Source organism: Rhagoletis zephyria, unplaced genomic scaffold, assembly GCF_001687245.7.
Source record: "Rhagoletis zephyria isolate East Lansing unplaced genomic scaffold, Rhagoletis_zephyria_1.1 Rzeph_scaffold_00347, whole genome shotgun sequence".
Taxonomy (NCBI): Eukaryota; Metazoa; Arthropoda; class Insecta; order Diptera; family Tephritidae; genus Rhagoletis; species Rhagoletis zephyria.
In genome coordinates this window covers 109,003-132,791 of record NW_016157431.1, presented here as the reverse complement: position 1 = coordinate 132,791, position 23,789 = coordinate 109,003, and the positions used below count along the sequence as shown (strand labels likewise).

Here is a 23,789-nt window from a genome sequence, read left to right as displayed (position 1 = left end):
TTTTAGTGTAAATTTTGCATGGATTGACCCATATATATACTACTCATACGATGTACGTAGTAGAAAAATTATTGTCAGATGCTCAATAAAGGGGGTGCTACAGCGCAAACGGCAATAAAGCAAATTTGTGTTATATCTAAATTGAAGGTTTTTTCATGGTATCTATATTTTATAGGTCCGCCAAAACCCCCAGAAATTGCAAATGGATATTAATATTGGAAGTCTCCTGAAGAGACTCACAGCTCAATCAAGTTAGCGGCGCTGAAATGAAAAAATGAAGAAAAAATTTGTTCGTATTATTGTGCTCATTGTGTGCTATTTTCGGCCACTTTTCATTTTTTTTGTGCTCCGACCATTTGGTAAATAATTAGGACTTTGCTAAGTTAACCGTAACTTAGCAAAACATTCATTCAATGAAGTATTTTTACTACTTATCTGGGCTTATTTTTTGGGCTTTTTATGTGCTTTCACGCTATCTGGCCCACTTCTTAAACTTTGGTCGAACACGGATAAATATTATTGATGAATTACTTGCTCTTTTTGGGCTTTTTAGAGTCACCAAAATAATTATAGGAGCTCATCCAGTTTCCGAGATAATTAAGACTTTGCTGGGTTATCGTAACTTAGCAAAACATCCATCCAGTGAAGACTTTTTACTGCTTATCTGGGTTTATCTTTTGGGCTTTTTATGTGCTATGCAAATATTGCCCGTTGAACATTGAAAATCGCTAAAAATATTGCCCAGTAAACATTGAAATACTTTTTGTTTAACATTTTAAGTTTATGAACAACTGTCAAGTGTACTCATTGGGATGTTTAATAAACTCATACCCAAATTCATAAAAAATAAAGAACACTTTAACTGCTTTATAAATCGAAATTTTGTATGAAAATGTCACTTTATAGAGCTCTTTAAACCTAATTTATTTTTTTATGAATAAGGCCATCAGAGTTTAATTAACATTTTTTTGTTTACTTTTTCTTATTCACATTAAGGGCCGGTTACTCAATGTCTGGTTAACACTAATCTCCGGTTAAACATAGTTATTGACGTTACTGACTCCCTGTTGTATGCATGGAGTCGAAGATGTCGATAACGATGTTTAACCACAGATTAGTGTTAACCAGACATTGAGTAACCGGCCCTTAGCCTGTTCCCGTACTCAAGGATTTAGACAGAAAAAGTCCGAAGTAGCCGTGGTGCAGAATACCAACCGTTTAGACATAAAGAAACAAAAAACGTAGCTAAATAGAACTTTTCATGTTGATTTCAACCCTACCAAGATTATTTGGCGCAAATAAAAACTAGTGTTGGGCAGTATCGATACCAAAACTACTGAGAACTCGATTCTCAAAAGGAACGACAGCACCCAATTTTTAAAAGTATCGATACTGAGTACTCCAAAGAACTCATTACTCACAAAAGAACTCGAAAGTACTCAGTACTCAAAAAAGAATCTCAAAAGTACTCAGAACTTTAAAGAACTCGAAAGTACTCATTTTAAAAAATACCCTTTTCTAATAATCGCTTCCGTGTTCGACCAAAGTTTATAAAGTTGGTCGGCTACCGCGACGTCAAGCGATTTTTCAATGTTTACTGGGTGTAGGGTTTTAAAAAGGTATTTATTCTTAAATAAATTTAATTATTACAAGTTAACAAAATTAATTTTATTTTACGTTGTTAACAATTCGAGAAAAGTTTGAATAACAAAAATTTTCTATTTGATTGACGAACCACAAAAATCACATAAATCTAAAATTTCCAAAATAACAAAGTTGAAATGAACACAGTACAATAAAAGGTAATAACACAAATACAAACCCTACAATACTCCCCCTTCTAGAGAATTAATGTTATATAAATTAAAAGTAACTCGTTTCTTATTTGATGTTGTGTTATTCATTGTATTAGTGTTTGTTTCTGGTATTAGTTCTGTTTCAATGATTGCTGGTTTTAGTCTGTCTATCGGAATTGTTTTAACCTCATTATCTACTTCAAGTTTGAAATATTTTTTGTTTTTTTCAACAACCTTATAAGGTCCTTCGTATGGTTGTTGCAATGATCTTTTATTAATAACACGCATAAAAACAAATTTACAAGTCTCCAAATCCTTTGGTATATATACACCAGTATCAGAATTTTGATTATGCCTTAAATTTGATTTAACATTTTTAAAATGTTCCCGTAAATTACCTAAAACTTCAATTGGGGAAAATTTTTCTTCAGATGGAACCACAAGTTCACCGGGTAGGCGTAAATTTTGCCCAAAAACCATCTCAGATGATGTGGCTGAAATACTTTCTTTATACATCGATCGTAAACCAAGAAGTATTATCGGCAGCTCATCATACCAATTGTTGATTCCATTTCTAGCCATTATCGTAGCTTTTAACTGCCTGTGAAACCGTTCTACCATACCATTCCCTTGAGGATGATATGCAGAAGTTGTAACGTGATGACTACCAAGCAATTTTGTTAGTTCCGAAAACAATTTTGACATAAACTGAGTACCCTGATCTGTAGTGATTTTTAACGGTACCCCAAAACGTGAAACATATTCTCTAAAAAATTTATTTGCAACCACTGCCGCTGAAATGTCCTTTAATGCATATGCCTCGGGCCAACGCGTGAACCTGTCAACTATTGTAAAAATGTAACGATGTCCTTTCGATACAGGAAGAGGTCCAACAATATCTAAATGAATATGATCAAATCTACTTTTGGGAATCGGAATTTTAATTACTGGAGATTTTGTGTGACGATTAACCTTCGATTTTTGACAATTTATACATTCTTTTGACCAAATATTAATTTCTTTGTGCATTTTTGGCCAATAGTACTTTTTAATAATTAGACGACGTGTAGCTTTTGTACCAGGATGTGTAATGCCATGTAGCATATTAAACACTGTCTTGCGTAAACAATTTGGAACAAATGGCCTAGGATTCTCACCTGTCATTTCACACCAAATATTAAAATTTAAAAGTGGAATTTGAATTAATTTAAGGTTATGTGATGTGTCTCCAGATTTTAATGTGTTAAGTTCCTCATCCTGTTCTTGTTCATTTTGTAAAACTTTGAAATTCAGTTCTGTACCCTTAATTGCATCAACTTCGAAAGCTCGAGATAATGTGTCAGCTATAATGTTCTCCTGTCCTTTAATATATCGTATGTCATTAGTAAATTGTGCAATGAATTCCATATGTCTAGTTTGTCTCGGACTACGTTCGGTTTTTGAACTCAAAGCATATATCAAAGGCTTGTGATCCGTAAAAACTGTAAATTGTCGTCCTTCTAAAAGATAGCGAAAATGTTTAATGTTCAAATAAATAGCTAGCAACTCCCTGTCAAATGCACTGTACTTAACCTCGGATGGAGAAAGTTTCTTAGAAAAAAAAGCTAGTGGCTCTGATTTGTTATCAAACGTTTGATGTATGACACCACCAATTGCCGTATTAGATGCATCCACATTTAAAGAGAGTTTGGCATCTTTGTTAAAATGATTTAACAATATCGTAGACGCAAACTTTTCTTTAATACATTCAAAGGCTTTATTTGTTGTGTCATCCCAAATTAAGGACTTGTCACGTTTCTTAGTTGTTCGATTGATTAAATCGTAGATAACTGCCGTAAACTCAGCTAATTTTGGTACATATCGATGGTAATAATTAACCATGCCTATAAATTTCTGCGCCTGTTTAATAGATTTAGGACGTTCAAAACTACGAATAGCTATCACTTTTTCATCAGAGGGTCTAATTCCTGCCCCAGAAATATTATGTCCTAAAAAGTCAACACTTGTTACACCGAAAGTACATTTACTTGGTTTGATATTTAACCCGTACTCTGTTAGGCGTTGGAAAAGTATACGGAGATCTTTAAAATGCTGTTCTTCATTTTCACTTGCAACCAATAGATCATCAATATATGTAAAAACAAAATCTAAACCACTAACTACTTCATTAATAAATCTTTGAAAAGTTTGCGCTGAATTTCTTAGTCCGAAAGGCATTCGTATAAATTCAAACATACCGAAAGGTGTCGTTATTGCAGTTTTATAGATATCCTCTTCTGCCATTGGAATTTGGTGGTAGGCCCTTACCAAATCTAATTTCGAAAATATATACTTATTTCTGAGATTCATGTTAAAATCTTGAATATGAGGTAAAGGATAACGGTCCGGTACAGTCACAACATTAAGTCTCCGAAAATCACCACAAGGACGCCAGTCATTCAGTTCTTTTTTAGGTACAAGATGCAGTGGAGATGCTACACAAGAATTTGAAGGTCTACAAATCCCTGTCCTCACTAAAAAATCGAATTCAGTTTTGGCTACTTTAAATTTAATCGGATCCAAGCGCCTTGGCTTAGAGAATGGCAGATTTCCTTCAGTAAAAAGTCTGTGAACCGTAGAATGTTTAACCGGTTTCGAATAATCTGGTTCAGCGATCAAAGAAGGAAACTCCTTCAACAATCTTGTATACTTGTTCTCTACTACAAAAATTTTTGGAAGCGAAATGTTACAAACACATGAAACTGTGTTAACCGAAAGACTTGTTACTGGATCAACTAAACGTTTGCATTTCATGTCAATTAAGAGACCGTATTTGCAAAGAAAATCTGCACCAATAATAGGTTTCGCAATATCAGCTATGAGAAACGTAAATGGGAACTCGCGTCTTAAACCTAAATTTATATTTAAAATCTTTTTACCATACGTTGAAATCGTTGAACCATTGGCTGCAGTAAGTATTATATCTGAAGAACGTTTTGTATGAGGGAATTTTTTTACCGGAAGTATAGAAATTTCTGCTCCACTATCAATCAAAAAATTTAGTTTGTTTGTTTTATCAAAAATAAATAGGCGACGTGTGGTAATATCTAAATTTCCATTGTTTGCCGCCACAACAACGGATGACTCTAGTTTAACGAATTTTTGTTTTTAGAAAAAGCACAAGGCTGTTGACATTTCTGAGCCTTATCACCAAATTTGTAATGGTATCTACATAACCAATTTTGACTATCACGAGATTTTGATCTACCTCTATATGGACTTCTAAAACAATTCCTATTATATGATCTATATCTAGAATTTTGATTAATTTGTTGCTTAATAGAATTTAATTCAAAGGAAAGTTTTTGAAAATTTTCGCACATAAGATTCGTCGTTTTAACTAAATTCTCAATAATTGTGTCTTGTGATTTAGAATTTTGAAAACTATTCATAGCTGATATTTCGGTTTTATTAATCACTTCCCAAATATTATCAGCTAGTTTCACCAATTCATTTATATCATTGGTACTTGAACTAGCTAATATCACACTAAGATTTTTTGGCAATTTTCTCAGCCAAAGTTTCTTTAAAATATCTTGACTAAAATTGGAACCTGCAAGCAACATGAGCGACCGATAAAATTCAGAGGGTTTACGATCACCCATCTCTGAATCTGACAAAATTTTATCTAATTTCTTATTTTCGCTTAAAGAATGCCTTTCAATTAAGACTTTCTTTAATTCTGAAAACTTGTTGTTATGCGGAGGATTTTGAATGAAATCTAATATTGTAACTATTACTTCTTGCGGAAGCGCTGTGATTGTATGTTCATATTTTGTAGTATCTTGTGTAATGTTTTTCATGTTAAATTGCATTTCTATATGCACAAACCAAGCTTCTGGACAACTTGTCCAAAATTGCGGAAGCTTCACTGAGGTTGCATATACCTCATTATTATATTGACTAGCATAAGGATTTGCCAACTCCTCTTGAAAAGAGTTGTTTTGCAAATCTATAAGCGAGTCATTTAAATTATTAGTCCCTGTAGATGTGTGTGTATCATGTGAGGGTGAACGAAACATTATGATAATTTAAATTTGAGCAAATATAAAAGACCTCAGAAAAGGGAAGTTTACAATTATGTCAAAAAGTTGTAATATTTATAAATAATAATTAAATGCTGTAATTATTTATTTTTAACAAAAATAGTGTCAAAGTTATACTAGTCTAAAAAATTTGAATAATACAGCTCACCAATGCTTCTATGACATTCGTTAAAGTTGTTGACGTTCAAGTTGTTGTTGTTTGCGTTACTGTGACAGTTGTGGTTGCACTGCTTCTTCTTTGGTAGTCACTGTTGTTGCTTTTGTTGTTACAGTCGCTGCTGTTACGATGGCAACCGTTAGTGCTGTGACTCTTGCTATGGCAAGGATTGCTGTTGTTGATGGCGCACCAGTCAATGTGACGATAATAATGTTGCTGGCGATGTGAGTCGCAACAGTGATCTACGATGTGCTGAGGTGATAAAAAACTGGTGTTTAGCTGGTGTGCAGTAAGTTGTTGGCACGCGTATATCGCAGGAATTGTGATGCCGACGGTGATCGCTTTCACCGCTGGTGGTTTCAGAAGCGGAATCTGTTTCCAATGCCGATGTATTTGTGGCTCTAATCAATGTCAATGCGGAATCGTCGTTACTACTACAGTTTCTATGTTGCAGAAGGTGCGTTTCGTTGCACGCTTTATCTGCTTGCGTCGTTCAGCGTTTCGCTTACCGATTGCTTGGAGATAATTGATGTTGCACAGGGAACCTCCTCTTGACTAAACTGGAGCACCCTTTTGTTATGGCTGCTAGTTGGTTCTATAAGCTAGCTTGTTATTAGTTTGATTAGCTTTAAAACACGGCAACATCTTCTCCTGGCATGATCGCCAAATGTAGGGTTTTAAAAAGGTATTTATTCTTAAATAAATTTAATTATTACAAGTTAACAAAATTAATTTTATTTTACGTTGTTAACAATTCGAGAAAAGTTTGAATAATAAAAATTTTCTATTTGATTGACCACAAAAATCACATAAATCTAAAATTTCCAAAATTACAAAGTTGAAATGAACACAGTACAATAAAAGGTAATAACACAAATACAAACCCTACACTGGGCAATATTTTTAGCGATTTTTCAATGTTCAACGAGCAATATTAGCAAAGTATATAAAAAGCATAAAATAATAAACCCAGATAAGCAGTAAAAAGTATTCACTGGATGGATGTTTTGCTAAGTTACAGTTAACCCAGCAAAGTCTTAATTATCTCGGAAACTGGATGAGCTCCTATAATTATTTTGGTGACTCTAAAAAGCGCTAAAAGAGCACGTAATTTCCCATTAATATTTATCCGTGTTTGACGTCAAGCGAGTTTTCAATGTTTACTGGGCAATACTTTTGGCGATATATTTTAGCGATTTCAATGTTCAGCGGGCAATATTAGCAAAGCGCATAAAAATCCCAAAATAATAAACCCAGATAAGTAGTACAAAATCTTCACTGGATGGATGTTGTGCTAAGTTACGGTTAACCCAGCAAAGTCTTAATTATCTCGGAAATTGGATGAGTTCCTATAATTATTTTGGTGACTCTAAAAAGCCCAAAAATAGCACGTAGTTCCTCAAATATATTTATCCGTGTTCGACCACAGTTTAAGAAGTGGGCCAGATAGCGTGGCGTCAAGCGGGTTTTCGATGTTTACTGGGCAATATTTTGAAAGTACATAAAAAGCCCAATAAAATAAGCCCATATAAGTAGTAAAAAGACTTCATTGAATGAATGTTTTGCTAAGTTACGGTTAACTTAACAAAGTCTTAGTTATTTACCAAATGGTCGGGGCGCAAAAAAAAACGAAAAGTGGCCGAAATTAGCTCACAATGAGCACAATACGAACAAATTTTTTCTTAATTTTTTCATTTCAGCGCCGCTAACTTGATTGAGCTGAGAACCACAGTTTTCCGATAGAAAAATATTCATGCCTTTTATGGTATCCAACGGATGCCATACGCACGGATCTACTCCAATTCCAACTGTCGTAAGAAGCGAAAAGTTTGTACAAATGACATCCGTCGGGTACATGCCTATTCCAGTCCGATTGAAGAGACTCGCATGAGTCTAATCCTTTACGGTAGCTTGCTATCAGAGTTGGAATTGGATAAGATCCGTGCGGATGGCATCCGTCGGATACCGTAATAGGCATAATTGATTTGCAGGAATTGTATACCATTTCTACGAAAAGTTGTTTCTCCCCCATATAAAAAACATGGACAATTTTGAGCGCTTTGAGCACTCCCTAAATGTTTTTTGATTTCAAAATAAAAAAAAGGAAGTGCGCCTGGCCCACACTGGAGAAGTGAAACTTACGTTACATATCTATTTTGTCCATAACCAATATACATACATGCTTTTGCTTAAGGTTATATTTTTTTCTTTTTTCTATCTAGATCTCTAGATCGATAAGAAAACCGATGACAAAATCGCTAAGTAATCGATAACAATATTGATAACAAAACCGATAAATAATCGATAACAATAGCGATAACAAAATCGATAAAAATATCGAAAACAAAATCGATTAAAAAATCAACAAATAATCGATAACAAAGTCGATAAATACTCGATAAAAATCGATAAAAATATCGATAGCAAAATCTACAAAAAATATCTATTATTATATCGATAAGCTCCGAAAATGTCGATAACAAAATCGAAAAAATTTTTGATAACAAAATCGATAAAAATATCGATTATATCGATAAGTTCCGAAAATATCGATAACAAAATCGATAAAAATTTCGGTAACAAAATCGATGAATATATCGAAAACAAAACCGAAAAAAAATCGACTATTACATCGATAAGTCCCAAGAATTTCTAAAATCCCAAAATAGTTCCCAGATTGAGTCTCTGTGTTTCTGTCTATATCCTTTTCCCTGTAATTACCTTTATTTTAATCTTTCTTCATCTTTACTTTCATCGGTATTCTCATCTTCTTTTGCATTTATCTTTGTTTTTACTTTTATGTTAATCATTTCCTTCATCTACATATTCCCTTTCACCTTTGCCCTTATATAAGTAAAGTGTTTATATTTACCTTGGTCTTCATTTTTGCCTTTATCTTTACTCATGTTTGTTTATTTTTTTATTTTTATTTTTACCTTTGCCTTTATCCTTTTCTTTATCTATGTTTGTACTCACCTTTACTTCAACTTTTGTATTGGTCTTTTTCTAAGTGTTATTCTTTAACCTCTTAGAAGCAAGTATTTGTTAAATTACTCTTGTTTCAGCGCCAACCATTTCCGTTGCACTATTTCCGATGCACCATTTCCGTGTGCACTTTCCGTTGAATTTGCCAATTTACTCCCAACCAACCAACCGCCGCTAAAGAAGTTTCACTTCAAAATAGGGGTATATTTTTTCGATAGAATAATCATAGGGGGACGTTAAAATTCCGACTTTACTGGTTTTGAACCACTCTAATGGGTTAATTGAAATAAAATAAAATGTTTTCAGACCCACTTTAATATTTGTACATATAATCCCAGTAAAAGAATTCCCCTCCTTCCAATGTTTACTTTCAGCTCTACCCGATCAGGGTCCGCCCAAAATTTCTGGTTGTCGGCCGCGCTATACAACTGGTGACTGGGTCAGAATAAATTGTACAAATGGGCGTTCAAAACCTGCTGTGGAACTCTATTGGTATGTTAATGGTGAACCGGCTGAATCACATGCTCTGCGAAAATATGATACTATAATTTCTGGGCGTGATGGCTTGGAAACTACCATTTTGGGCTTGCAATTTCGAGTTGAGCAACATCACTTTCAGAATGGTGATATGAAATTAAAGGTTGGTATTCCATTGAACATACAAGGTACTTACTAACACTTATTATAGATGTAGTTGGTTGTTTATCATTTATACCACTGCACTATTTTCAGTTTTAGCGGCAAAAACTCAGTTCTTAAACTTTCGCTTATTGCAAAGTTTTTTTTGGTGTTCGATTTGTAACCAATTACTGGGAAAATTTGAAAAAAGTTAAGACAGTCGGCCACACTGTGCATTCTTAAACAGCTGTTAATGTTTACGTTTAATTAAAGAATTTGTTTCAGTTGTGAAGCTGTTTGAAATTAAAGCAGCACAGGTTTTGATTCTTTAATATTGTTTAATAAACTTTATTTGAGCTTATAAAATTTAATTGTTAAGTATTTTTCAAATTAACATCAGGTTAGATCTTACGCGCAAGCGAAAAACGAATCTCCATAATAAAAAGGAAAAGTCAGAATTTGTTGGTTGGCCGTTGCGTGCTATGTTAGGGCTGCCAGACGTCCCGGTTTTCCCGGACATGTCCCGGTTTTAGACTATTTGTCCCGGTGTCCCGGTCCAACCTTAAAATGTCCCGGGTTTCGATTTGATTGCACAAATTTTGCATAAAAATGACTACACTGAGAGAAAAAACGCGTTGTAATATTAAGAAAAATTTTATGAATTTACTGGGGGAAATAACGCGTAGTAAACATGAATATTTTTTATTTGATTATCGTTTTGAAATGTTCGTACTTAAAAACAATACTTTCATACCACGCACACGTGGTGTTGAATCAAACTGAACATTTGAATGCACATTTACATGTCTGGCTGTAGCTGAGTGCACGAAGATGCTTGCCACAATTTGCTAATTTCCAGAGCGTCAGGGTTCAAATCCCATTACAGACAGCATGGAATTTAAATAAATTTTTTTTTNCAGAGTTTTACAATTATATTAAGCAATAGCCAGAAGTTTTGAAACAAGCTCACAGCAACGAAACAAATTACTGATCCTGACCTTGTATTTAATTTTTTTTCTTTCGTGAAACCTAGATTACTTATAATTATAATATAATTACAATTTCTAATCAGATCTTTTAGAAAAATTTTGAAAATGTAGCTTTTGAGCCAATTAGTAAAGTGCAAGTCTGAAGTTACCAGAAAATTTCGTTGATTTTTTGCTGACAGTGTCTTCCGCATACAAAAAAATGTCGAACATAGTTTGTATGGAAGAAACTCTCAGTAAAAACAATACCAAAAATCAACTAAATTTTTATGGGCTGCAAAACTTCATTTTCAAAATTTTTATAAAAAAGTCTGAATAGAAAGTTGCGAATTTGTATGCAAAATTATTGCATTTTCCCGAGTTTTGCACAAAGTTTAGAAATTTTATTTTTATGTTTTCTGATGTATTTAGTATAAACTGTATTTTTATAAGGAACAAAAAAGGTACATGCATTGTGGAAAATTCTCTGTACTTTAGTTGTGATAAATTGTTTTGTTTTGCTGGTGTACATTGTAATGATCTCATGTTTTTATGTTTTTTTTTGTCAAAATAAAATTTTACTACATCCTTTCGTACGTAATTTTTGTCGAAACGAAGGGGAAGGCAGCGAGAGGCCTCTGCCCCCCCTTAAGTGTCCCGGTTTGGCAACAGAGATATCTGGCAGCCCTATGCTATGTGCCTTGCAGATGCAGAGTTGCCTCTAAACATTTCCCGCCTACCTCGTCCGACCTTTGCGACGGGGGACCGCCCATCTTTTGACTCTTATGACTCAGTCGCTATTCGCTCGTCTCGAACCAACACCAAGTTAAATACTTTTATTTCAATAGTGCTATTGAGCTTTACACCACGATTTGTGTGTGGAAATGGAAAAGCAACAAACTCTAAGCGGTAGAAGTTATGGCTGGTATTGTCACTTGCGAAGCGAATAAATTTGGCGAAGCGAACGGTTTGGCGAACACACCTAAAATTTGCATTGTGAGTGGCGAATGAACTTTTTCGCCGGACATGCGTCGTTGCCATTCAAACAAATTAAATGACTTCATCCTCATTTGACGTTTCTGTCATTTATACTTCGAATTCCTTGTTATTACAAACTAAAATTTAAAAAGCAAAATGTTTTATAACGTAGATTTATATTTTGAGCATAGTTATAATGTTGAACCGCGAGCTAACCTTGTTCGTCAGCGGCGTTTTATTAGAGACTAGATCGCCCTCACCCGCTTCGCTGAGTGTATGAAATTTCTACGTGATACATTGAGTAAAATTTATTTCAAGAAAACTCAATTAAAAAACAGGAGGTTTAAAATTTGTTTAACCAGCTTCAAAATATTTTCAAACTAAAACGTTCCTAAACTTCTCACTTGTCATACTTTTTCAATTAACTTATCCCCTGAACTCAATTTGAGATTTTAAACAGATGGAAACCTCTTACATGTAGTTTTGAAATTAAGCCCTTTCAAGACTATTTCAATTGAATTCAAATTGAACTGAATTCATTTAAATCATTGAGTAGTTTGAATTTAAATTTTCAAACAGTTGGCAACCTTTTTCATTCATTCAAACCCATTTAGATTCATACCAATCTTCTACAACAATATATATTTTGAAAGCCGTTTTTTATGTGTTCGCAAAGCTCGAGAACGGCCGAACCGATTTTTTTGAAATTTCGGATACCTGCTTCAGACGTCCCAAGGATGGTTATAGGCTAAAAATTTTGATATATGAAGNTTAATTTCGGATACCTGCTTCACACGTCCCAAGGATGGTTATAGGCTAAAAATTTTAATATATGAAGGGGCGTGGCACTTCCCATACAAACCGATTTTTTCATACTGCATATCTCTGGAAGTGTTGAATAATATACTGTAGAATACTGGAACTTGGTACGGTAATATATGAAATCAATCTTATACTCAAGGGGTCATGGCGCCGCAAAAAAGTTTATATATAATTCTTGTGTCTGTGTGTTGGTGAGTGAAATCCTTCTAAATGCCCGGACCGATTTTAACGAAGTTTATTGTGTACTTTTGAGTGGCTCTCTGGAGAGCGTAGTTTCAAAACTTTACCCGCCAGTTGGCGCTGTAGTGAAGTTATAACTAAATTTTTTATTTATTATCCACTTCAAAATATTTATTGGTAACGGTAAAGGCAATACTATTGCCAAAAAGGGCTGCCAGATAGCGCTGGAGTCATTACGAATAAACGCCAAGTTAGAAAAGGTGCCGTGAATGTCAAATTAAATCGACCTGTTGCGCCATTGAGTATATCGAACTCTTATGTGTTACGATTGGCCCAATGGACGTGATATGCCAGTATTATTATGCGTTAAAGCTTCATTCTGAGACACCAGGGTTGAGTTGCACAGTGGTAAATTTCAAGTCACCACCGATAAATCAACCACCAGAACCATTGCGCTGTACTGTAATATTTAAATTTAAATAATTGAATTTAGTTTTTAAAAATGTGGCAACCCTTGTGAAAGACTTAAATATTATTCAAAACTCTCAAACCAAAGGATTTTTAACAATATTTCGTTAGACAACCACATTTTAATTCTTCAGATAGGTTGCGCATAAGCAATTTAAATTTTACTTTTCAAACAGGTGGCAACCCTTTAAAAAATATATTCAGCCCTCATCCGTGAGTGGATAATGATTTTATATATCTCCGTATCAAGTTCCAGTAATATATCAAAAATATTTCCTGAGAAATGCTGTATGAAAAATTCCGTTTGTATGGGAGATGCCACGCCCCCTTGTCTAATCGGGAATAAATTTACCCTATATTTTAAGTTTGGCTAAATGACAGCAGTATACAAAATTTCATGATGATCGGTTGAGTAGTTAAGGCGTGAAAGCAAAGCAAACAAACAAACTCACTTTCGGATTTATAATATTAGTAAGGATTACTCTAATCCTATGGAGCTGCCGTCCACAGTGTAAGTATCCAGTGCAAATAGGTTATTCAATGAAACATGAAAAATGTATGCATATATGTACAGTATATTTTGCTTTGCTGCCTTTATGCTTAAGTGCACCTTTAAGATACCTACCCCAAAATGCGCATCAGGGGCGTTATTTGTAACATTTGTAAGTAAACTGCTCCGATAGATGCATTCAACATACCTGCACATTGGCGATACCTGCCTTAAAAATTGTGCAACTAGTATCAATTATCAAAGAAAGTATTACGTTTACCTGCATTGGACCTACAATTACCTAATTTTACAAGCTTTTATTTATTTTGCTCATCTCGCAGAACAACGAAAATGGCTATCAATTTATGTAGTTATATAGATAATTAGATACCATTCGGTAAAAATTGCTCTGGCACTAATTTCTACGTGGTAAGTGCTCCTCCATTACTTGGTTTCATAGGGATTCGGGTACCTTCCTCATTGAAGTAGTAAAGAAAATTCGCTTAAGTACCTTTTTCGGTTAAGTGCACAAGTTTTTCGTACAAAGAAGGATGTGCAGCTAAGCAAAATATACTGTATATGTATTTATAGATTTATAGCGAATTTTCGGCTAAGCAAGGACGCTTTTATGTATGTGCTGGACAAAATCAAGGACAAATTTAATTGCCGCCTGTCCTCATCTGTAACGCCAATGCTAAAATTGTGTTGCGCACTGAGATTTTTTGCGCATGGCAGTTATCAGCAAGCTGTAGGAAATGAATTTAAATTGGGTCTTGCGCAACCTACAGTTTCGCTCATTTTGAAGGAGGTACTGCCCATTTTAGAAAGAGAAATTTGCAGTGCTTCGATAATCACAGAAATAACAGAAGAAGAGAAGCAACAGGCAAGGAACAAATTTTTCTCCAGATCAGGAATACCCAACGTGATTGGCTGTGTTGACGGAACACATATTGCGATTTATGCCCCCACTGCAAATAGACACCTCTATCTACATAGAAAAGGCTTTTTTAGTAACGGGTGATTTTTTAAGAGCTTGATAACTTTTTTTTTAAAAAAAACGCATAAAATTTGCAAAATCTCATCGGTTCTTTATTTGAAACGTTAGATTGGTCCATGACATTTACTTTTTGAAGATAATTTCATTTAAATGTTGACCGCGGCTGCGTCTTAGGTGGTCCATTCGGAAAGTCCAATTTTGGGCAACTTTTTCGAGCATTTCGGCCGGAATAGCCCGAATTTCTTCGGAAATGTTGTCTTCCAAAGCTGGAATAGTTGCTGGCTTATTTCTGTAGACTTTAGACTTGACGTAGCCCCACAAAAAATAGTCTAAANTTTGTACGTCGCTTTAACGTTGCTATTGTGCCAGCAACATTCTTTTAATATTTATGCTGTGATTTCTCTAAATATTCGCACGGCGATTATCTATGAAATCATTGGACTTGCCACGTGGCAACCGAGAAACTTCCGAAGAAGAACAACGCTACCATTTGCGAAGTCGGATAGTCACATCGAACATTCGCGAAGTCAACATGGCCGACGAGAATTGTTCGAACAGTGGCGACGAAACTGACTGCACCATTATGCAACAAGACAGCACATTGGCAGATCTGCGCGAACAGATTAAAATGCTGCAGAAGTCGCTTGCCGCAGCGGAGCAAGATAAGCTCTGCTTAAAGGAAAAAATGAATCGTCAATCTATCGACGTTAATGCTGCCGAAGCTACTACCGCCAGCTTCAAAAATGTCGAACCTACAATACCCAGCCCTATCGTTACTAGCCGCTCAACAGCCGTCGCCTCAAGTTGCCTTGAAACTAATCTTAGTGCTGCCAGCGACTTAACTAGCGCTACCTCGGCCCACGAAAGGGCCATCGTAACCTTTGCCGGCGTAAACTATGCCAACGCCACTTCTGTCAACGCCACTGGCTTGTATCCAGTCTATGGTAACTATACCACAAATTATTCTCCAATGCAGTCTAGCCAGAACTTCGCAACCGCTCACCAAAGTACAGGTTTTCCGTCAATCAACAGAAGTGCCACAACTTCAACAGTAAGTACATCTAATTTGCCACACGTTTATATGCCGAATGTATCAGCTGCCTCCGTGATGAATGGCACCCATCCAACTTGGACCCCCGGTTGCTATTCACAAACACAAACACGAAAAATATTAGATTTGCCTGAATTCCACGGTTCGCCCGAGGAATGGCCTATGTTTTCTGTCGCCTTCAAGGAAACCACCAACATGTATTTTTACACAAATGTAGAAAATTTGTTACGCTTGCAGAAGGCGTTAAAAGGTAGAGCCCGACAGCAGGTGGAATCGTTGCTTATCCACCCAAATAGTGTAGAGGCTGCGATGAAAACTCTCGAATTTCATTACGGCCGACCGGAGTTATTAATCCGCAGTCAAATAGCAAAAGCTCGATCGTTTCCTGCAGTAACCGGAGGACGAATAACTGAAATCCTCAACCTCAGTGCTATGGTATCTAATTTAACAGCGTTCCTGGAAAATTCCGGAGCCATACCGCATCTCAATAATCCGACACTTCTTGAGGAACTTGTGTGCAAGCTGCCAGTGAACAAGAGAGAAGAATGGTATCGTCATATATTTACTTTGCAAATTCCTTATCCCACTGTGCGTGATTTCTGCAATTGGTTGCAGCAAATTGCTACTTACGTGTCTATGTGCATCGATGTCATGCCTCCAAAGAATGCAGGAAATGAACAGGTTAGCAATAAAGTTAAAGCTTCATCAAAGCCAGTAATGACTGCCATCAATATTGAGAATATGTGTGCAATGTCTAAACAAAGCCATCAGCTGTATCAGTGCCACAAGTTTAAAGATATCGATTATGCTAGTCGTTGGAATTTTGTCAAAATAAATCGATTATGCTTCTGATGTTTGGAGCCTGGACATAATATGCAAAAATGTAATAAACGCCGCCCTTGTAATATTTTATCATGCAATAAGTTCCACAACCGATTACTCCATAAGGGACATGAAGATTCTAAGGGCAACACTGCTCTTGAGAGCACAGCCGTTGCCACAGTAAGTGGCTATCAAACTGTGCAACAGAACTCGGCTAAACAATATAAACAGTGCAGTCAGACACTATTGAAGTATTTGCCCGTCAAACTAAAAGGTCCGAAAGGGGAGATAAACGTTGTCGCCTTCATTGACGAAGGAGCGAAGATATCACTGCTAGAGGAGAAAGTAGCTAACGCAATCGGGTTGAAAGGCAAAACCGACATGCTTCGTTTGAAGTGGATCGGCAACCACACAACTAGCGAACATTCGCGGCAAGTATCACTTGAAATTGCCGGCGACTTTGAAGCAGCAGAATTTCATCACATGAGTGGTGTGCGCACAACGAAACAGCTGTATCTGCCGCAGCAGACGTTGAGGTTGCGGTAGTTCACGCAACAGCATACAGAACTAAAAGACATTTGCATTAGTGATTACAACAACGCTGTGCCGCAAATTCTTATTGGATTGCCGCACTCGGTCTTGAGGCGAACAATTAAAGCAATGAATATCGACGATGGTTTTGCTGTCCACAAAACAAATTTGGGTTGGACTGTGTTTGGATCGAACGAAGAATCTGCTAGCGATGGCACTATTTGTCATGTAGATATAGAGATGTGCAAGGCGTACGAAGCGAACAAACAAATAGCAGAATACTTTGCTGCCGAGAACTTCGAGATAAAGCAATTGCCAATAATAAGATCAGAAGCAGATAAAAGAGCGCAAAAATTACTAGAAGTGACTACTAAATTAAAGTCCGGAAGATATGAAACTGGCCTGCTGTGGCGTAGTGAAGAGGTTGAATTTCCTGAAAGTTTTTCTATGGCAGTGAAGCGACTTGAAAAAGTTGAAGCAAAGATCGCCAAGGACTCTGAGTATGCAGAGTGGTACAACAATAAAATTAAAGAGTATGAGGAAAAGGGCTACGCGAGGCAGCTTACGTCATTCGAAGCAAGTTGCACGGACCAACGTACGTGGTATCTACCACATTTTGCTATATGTAATCCTAACAAAGGCAATAAGCGTAGACTAGTATTCGATGCAGCAGCAAAAACACGCGACATGAGTTTAAATAGTGCGCTCATGAAAGGACCAGACGAATACCAGCCGAAACCGCTCGTGTCAATACTGTTTAAGTTCCGACAGGGTCGAGTCGGAGTATGTGGAGACATCCGCGAGATGTTCCACCGCATTCTCATCCGCCATGAGGATGAGAACTCGCAGCGCTTCCTTTGGTGAGGGGGCGATAGACTCAAGCAGCCTGATGTTTACGTGATGTGCGCTATGATTTTTGGATCAGTCAGTTCTCCGTGTTCAGCGCAATTCATTAAGAATTTGCATGCATACAAATTTCAAGATTGCTCGCCGAGAGCAGTAAACGCTATAGTCGATGGCCATTACGTTGACGACTACATGGACAGTTTTCATTCAGTCCAAGAGGGCGTCAACGTAACAAAACAGGTGATAGGTATTCATGGCAGCGCAGGGTTTGAGTTACGAGGAGTAATTTCTAATTCAAGCGAGCTTATGGAAGCTGTAGCCAGTAATGCTCAACCGCGGTTACCGCTAATTCACAATCCGTGTCGAACTGAATTCGCATCAGAGAAGGTGCTCGGTATGCACTGGAACCCGACAAAAGATTATCTTTTTTTCAAGTTACTTTTCGCCAAAGTGTCAACCTCAGTCCTCGACGGTACTAGACGGCCAACAAAAGGCGAAATATTGAGCGTCCTTATGTCAATCTTTGATCCGCTCGGGTTTCTCTGCAATGTTGTGCTGCGTGCCAAAATACTAATGCAAAGACTGTGGCAACGTAACGTTGATTGGCACGAGCCAATCCCTGATGATATTTACGACAAATGGTTGGATTGGTACAGAAGCTTGAACTGTATTGAATGTTTCCAGATGCCAAGGTGTTACAACCCGAAGTTTCTGGAGCCAGATGCAGACGTGGAACTACATGTTTTTGTGGATGCGAGTGAACTTGCATTCGCAGCTGTAGCATTCTGGCGCATCACCCACGAGGGTTCTACCGTAGTGTCGTTTGTCGCTGGAAGGTCACGATGCAGTCCATTGAAACCGATCTCCATTCCAAGGATGGAACTCCAATCAGCTGTACTCGGAGTACGATTGAAGGAAGCAGTCGTCAACAGTCACGATATTAAGCTAACGTCAGTGACGTTCTGGTCCGATTCGAAAACAGTTGTCCAGTGGGTGAGGTCGGACGCAAGGCGCTACAAACAGTTTGTAGCACACCGGATAACAGAAATCCTGCAATCATCCGACGCATCTCAGTGGAGGTGGGTACCCGGAAAATATAATCCTGCCGACGACGCTACCCGCATTAAGGCGTTCGACATAAACGGTAAGTGGTTGAATGGTCCACCCTTTTTAAAGTTAAGTAAAGACGAGTGGCCCGCCATGCCCGGCGATCTAAGACCAGACGGAAGCGAAGAAGAAGTGCGTTCTAAGCAGCTGTATTCAATAAACAAAGTTGAAGAGTGTATTCACTTTCACAAATATTCAAATTACTACAAATTCCTCAAAAGACATGTCGTCCCAAAATTATTAAACGCGCCCGATATAAAAACTGCGGAGACATTAATTTGTAGATTAGTGCAAGAGACGGAATTCTTTGACGAAATAAAGGTCTTACAAAGTGGGTTGCCGGTAAATAAAGCTAGCCCGCTATACAAATTGAATCCTATTATAGACGATGACGGTGTAATGCGACTTGGCGGACGCATTGACTACGCAGAATGCATTCCGACAGCTACAAAAAGGCCTATAATTTTGCCAAAGGGTCACGCTCTTTCACGACTCATTGTTAGACATTTTCATGAACTACATTATCACCATAATTTTGAGGCAACAATCTGCTCAATACGTTACAAATTTTGGATCCCGAGTGTACGCCGTCTACTGAGGTCGGTCAAAGTGGACTGTCAATTTTGTAAGAACATTTCAGCAGACGCTACCATTATTGTTCTTAAAAATTTTATTAATCGAAGAGGTGTACCGGTTCGAATCAGAAGTGACAGAGGCACGAACTTTGTCGGTGCCAGCAAAGTGGAATGGCTGAATGTTGAGCAAGGCATAGCAACCGAATGTAATCGTCAAGGCGTTGAGTGGATTTTCAACACTCCAGCGAATACCTCTGCAGGTGGCATATGGGAAAGGATGGTACGTGCCGTCAAGAAAGTTCTGTCGTTCACTTTAAAGGAACGCGCGCCACAGATCGAGACTTTACAGAGTTTATTAATAGAGGCAGAGAACTTAGTAAACTCGCGTCCTTTAACCCATGTACCGATTGAGAGCACAGACGCAGACCCTCTCACGCCGAATCATTTTCTTTTGGGTTGCCCCAACTTCGTGCAAACTGCTGCCGTCCCCGAAAGAGGGTGTCTACGGAAGCAGTGGCAAATAACGCAGCAATTAAAGCAAACGTTTTGGAAACGTTGGATGTTGGAGTATCTTCCAACTCTGACTCGCAGAACCAAATGGCATAAAAGGGTGAAGCCAATAAGCATTGGGGACGTAGTCATAGTATGCGACGACAATGAAAGCCGCGGTCAGTGGAAACGAGGTATAGTAGTTGAAGCTCAGCCAGCCGCTGATGGTCAAGTCCGATCGGTCCTAGTGAAGACGGCTTCCGGAAACCTACGACGACCAGCATCCAAGATAGCAGTTCTTGACGTGATTGGTGCTTCTCTCGATCCCGACTCGAACCACGGGGGGCAGAATGTTACTGTTTAGACCTTAAGAATTAGTTGTTGCTCTATTACAATCCTACTATAAGAAATCCCGAAATACGAAATATCTTTGTACGTTAAATTGCAACCATGCCTCGCACGTGTAAACGTCGTTGATTTGGACGAACTGATCTGTATGTAGCCGTTCGCCATTTCAGAGACGTACGAGGACACGGATAAGTAAGACATACATATAATCTGCTGGCGAATATTACCTTAATTAATTTCATTTACAGATATTAAAACCACTCCCAATCAGACTTAAGACAACGATTGTATAAAACCGTATAAATATACAATTTTCATTAAAGTGCGTTCCTAATATATCCGTGTTTCTATTTCGAACCACATCGTTAGCCGCCACCTTGTACGTCGCTTTAACGTTGCTATTGTGCCAGCAACAAACACCCTTCCGCCATGCAGACTCTGGAACTAGGTAGTCAATTTTTAATAAGAAGCACGCGAATGCTAGAAACGTCGTTGAACGTACGATCGGGGTTTTGAAATGTCGCTTCAGATGCCTCGTGAGTGATCGAAAAATGCGCTAAGATCCTGCTAAAGTAACTTCGATTATAAACATATGCTGCGCTTTCCACAATATCTGTAAGAAATTTAGAATTAGTGATCCAGATGAAGCTGAAATTTTTATTGACGCCATTGTATCTTCGGAACCATTTAATGAAGATGCCAATGATACACCAGGGGATCATCGCCGAAGACAAATAGCTGATGCTTTGTTGTAAAATGAATTGTAGTCCGTTTTATTGAATAATTTCAAAACAATTTACTTTGTGTTCTTTTTATTTAATTTCATGCTTTTGAATTTTTTATTACACACAGGTTAAATTAAACAAAATTATTTCTATGCTTTTAACTAATTAAAAATCACAACTTAAATTCAGTAATTTCATAAAATATACATAGAATTAATAAAAAATCACAAATTAAATTCAGTCATTTAATAAAATATACTTAGAATTAATAAAAAATCACAAATTAAATTCAGTACTTCAAGATTGTTAAACTTAAAATAAGTTCATCACATGTTTTGGAAATTAAAATAAAAAATCACAATTTCAGTAACTTACAGAAAAGAATGAAATGAAACTAAATGATTGGGAACTAACTAAACATTAAAATATAACCAAAAGTAGGTCATAAGAATATTCCAACCTACTTTTGGCTGTATTTTAATGTTTTTAGTTCTAATTCCTTTAGTTTCATTTCCATATTTTCTTTATGTTTTCTTCTCTTTTTAAAACTTCCTGCCTTCTTCCTTTCTTCCTTCAGTTTTAATAAATTTAGTTCTTTTTTTAATTCGTACGTCTTCCTTGTATACCTAGCGACTTCGTGGAGTTTTTTTTTCAATGTTTGAAATTTTTTCGCAAAGGGTATCTTGGATTTCGGACTGCTTCTCCAATGCTTGGATTCTAATGGATTCTCGATCCTCAACAGTCATTCTAGGCCGGGGAGTTGATGATCCCGGTGCGGAATCCACTTCTTGTGGAGCTTGTTCGCCCAGGGGCTCTTCTGCATCTAATTAATTAGCACTCACCGTAGTTTCTGCCACGTTGGTGCCAAATGAAGAGCCTGTAGGGTTCACTGCTTCCTGCAGGTGGATCAGCTCATCGACCGTTCGCTCTAGTGGAGTTAAACTTTGCTGCGTGCGTCCTCCTCCTGTGGTCACATTTTCGCGTCGGTTTGTGGCAATTTTTTTTTCAGCTTAAGTTTGTAGTCTAACCAAACCTAAATAGTACATATGTAAGTAACTACAGACACACAAATTAATTCAGTTCTTACCTTGTTCCACTCGCGTCCGCTACGTATTGGAGGACCAATGGCGTTAAGTTCGGTAGCGAACTTCTCCCACAGCTCTGCCCTGCTCTTCTTTGTGGAACCGAAACTCCCCATCCCTCTTGCGACATCTGGATTATTTTCCACTATGCTAACCAATGCTGCGTTGTTGTCCGTTTTGTTCTGAAAATTAGATTTTATTAAATAAAATTTAATAAACAAGATTAAAATTTACTGACGTCCTTTTCATTTTCAAACGCGAACAAAATAAACAGTCGACAAATTTTGACAGCTTTGGCGAAGCGAATGTCGAATTTTCGCTAGTGGCAGTACAAGAAATTCATTTTCGCCACTCGCATCTCACAATTCGAGGCGGCGAAATTCGCCTATATTTTCATTCGCATCGCAAGTGACAATACCAGCCTATAACTGCTATTTCGGAGATCACCACATCTCCTCATCAGACTTATTTTTGTAGACTTCGGCGCTGACTAGTTTAACTATCGGCGAATAAGCTGCACTTGATAGCTGTAGGTTGAATAAGGAAATGGATTAGCAACAAGAGTTTATGGGAGGTGAATAGGTCAGTGGTTAGCGCTTCTGACTTTTCACATCGATGCACAGTGATTCGAATAGAACAAGCTAGCTGGACAAAAGTCGACATTGAATTTTTGTATTATAAATATTGAAAATGACAACCAATTCTCTCATTCCTATGAATTAGATAAAATTTTTGCATGATTATTGTTCAAAGATAAGTAATTAATTGTTCTTGTCAGAAAAACGCTCACGTGTGTTGTTCAATTTCATGATGTGGACTTATTGCTATTTTGCTTGCCATTGTTTTATAGAGATATGTTTACTTTATGTTTGTGATAGATTTGCAAGGCAAAGGTATGTAAGTAGCATTCATTTTCTATGTGATATTGTATTTGTGTTTATTAGTGAAGAAGAAATGTCAAAATCTCAAATTTCGAAATTTGTTTGCAACTATTTGCATTTATTAGTGTGAAAGTAGTATTTCCACACCTGTCCCAGTCTAAAATTTATATACATGACAGATGCGGCCCTATAGGTTCTAACTATGAGAGTTTCTATCTTCACAATTCTGTACAACTATTTTTTTCTAATCATTCCTACTTGATATCGAAAAAAAATGCTCTTGCTCTATATTTGCTTATGTTGCATTGCCAACCTTTGAAATTATTTGACGAATGTAGTGAAGTTTCACTCTCGGAAATGTAGTGAATTTTCACTCTACGGAATAACAAATTTATTTTTACCGGTAAGATAAGAAAACCAAAACACTGTAAACTGAGGAACAATTTATCTGCCAGTTAGTAAAGGCAACTTTACTGCGTACATTAGAAAATGGCCCACAGTAAGTAAACGATACCGATGCTTTCATAAGCTTGTGTCGAATACACCGGCACACAAAAAAAAAATTAGTGTGATGTGCATTTGACTGGACCTACCTATGATTATGTACTTCGACCCGCAGAATTCGAACTTGAAGTCAGTTTGGCCAATATACCTCCCAGATTTCGAGAAAACTTCAAAAAAAAAACGTAAAAATAGTGAAAGTCGGCAATAAAAAACGATTTTTTGAAGTTTTCTCGAACTGAACTGAATTCAAATTCGGATTCTGCGGGTCGAAATACACAACCATAGGT

At 37.0% G+C, this 23,789-nt stretch overlaps 1 protein-coding gene across 1 annotated transcript in view; it reads left to right on the top strand.

Annotated features, from left to right (window-relative positions):
* The window catches only part of LOC108359144 (uncharacterized), a 252,193-nt gene that overhangs the window by 168,635 nt on the left and 59,769 nt on the right, over positions 1 to 23,789 (top strand). The window contains exon 4 of the mRNA XM_017610843.1: positions 9,398 to 9,663. Within this exon, the coding sequence (XP_017466332.1) occupies positions 9,398 to 9,663 (266 nt within the window). The remainder of the gene's footprint in view (positions 1 to 9,397; positions 9,664 to 23,789) is intronic.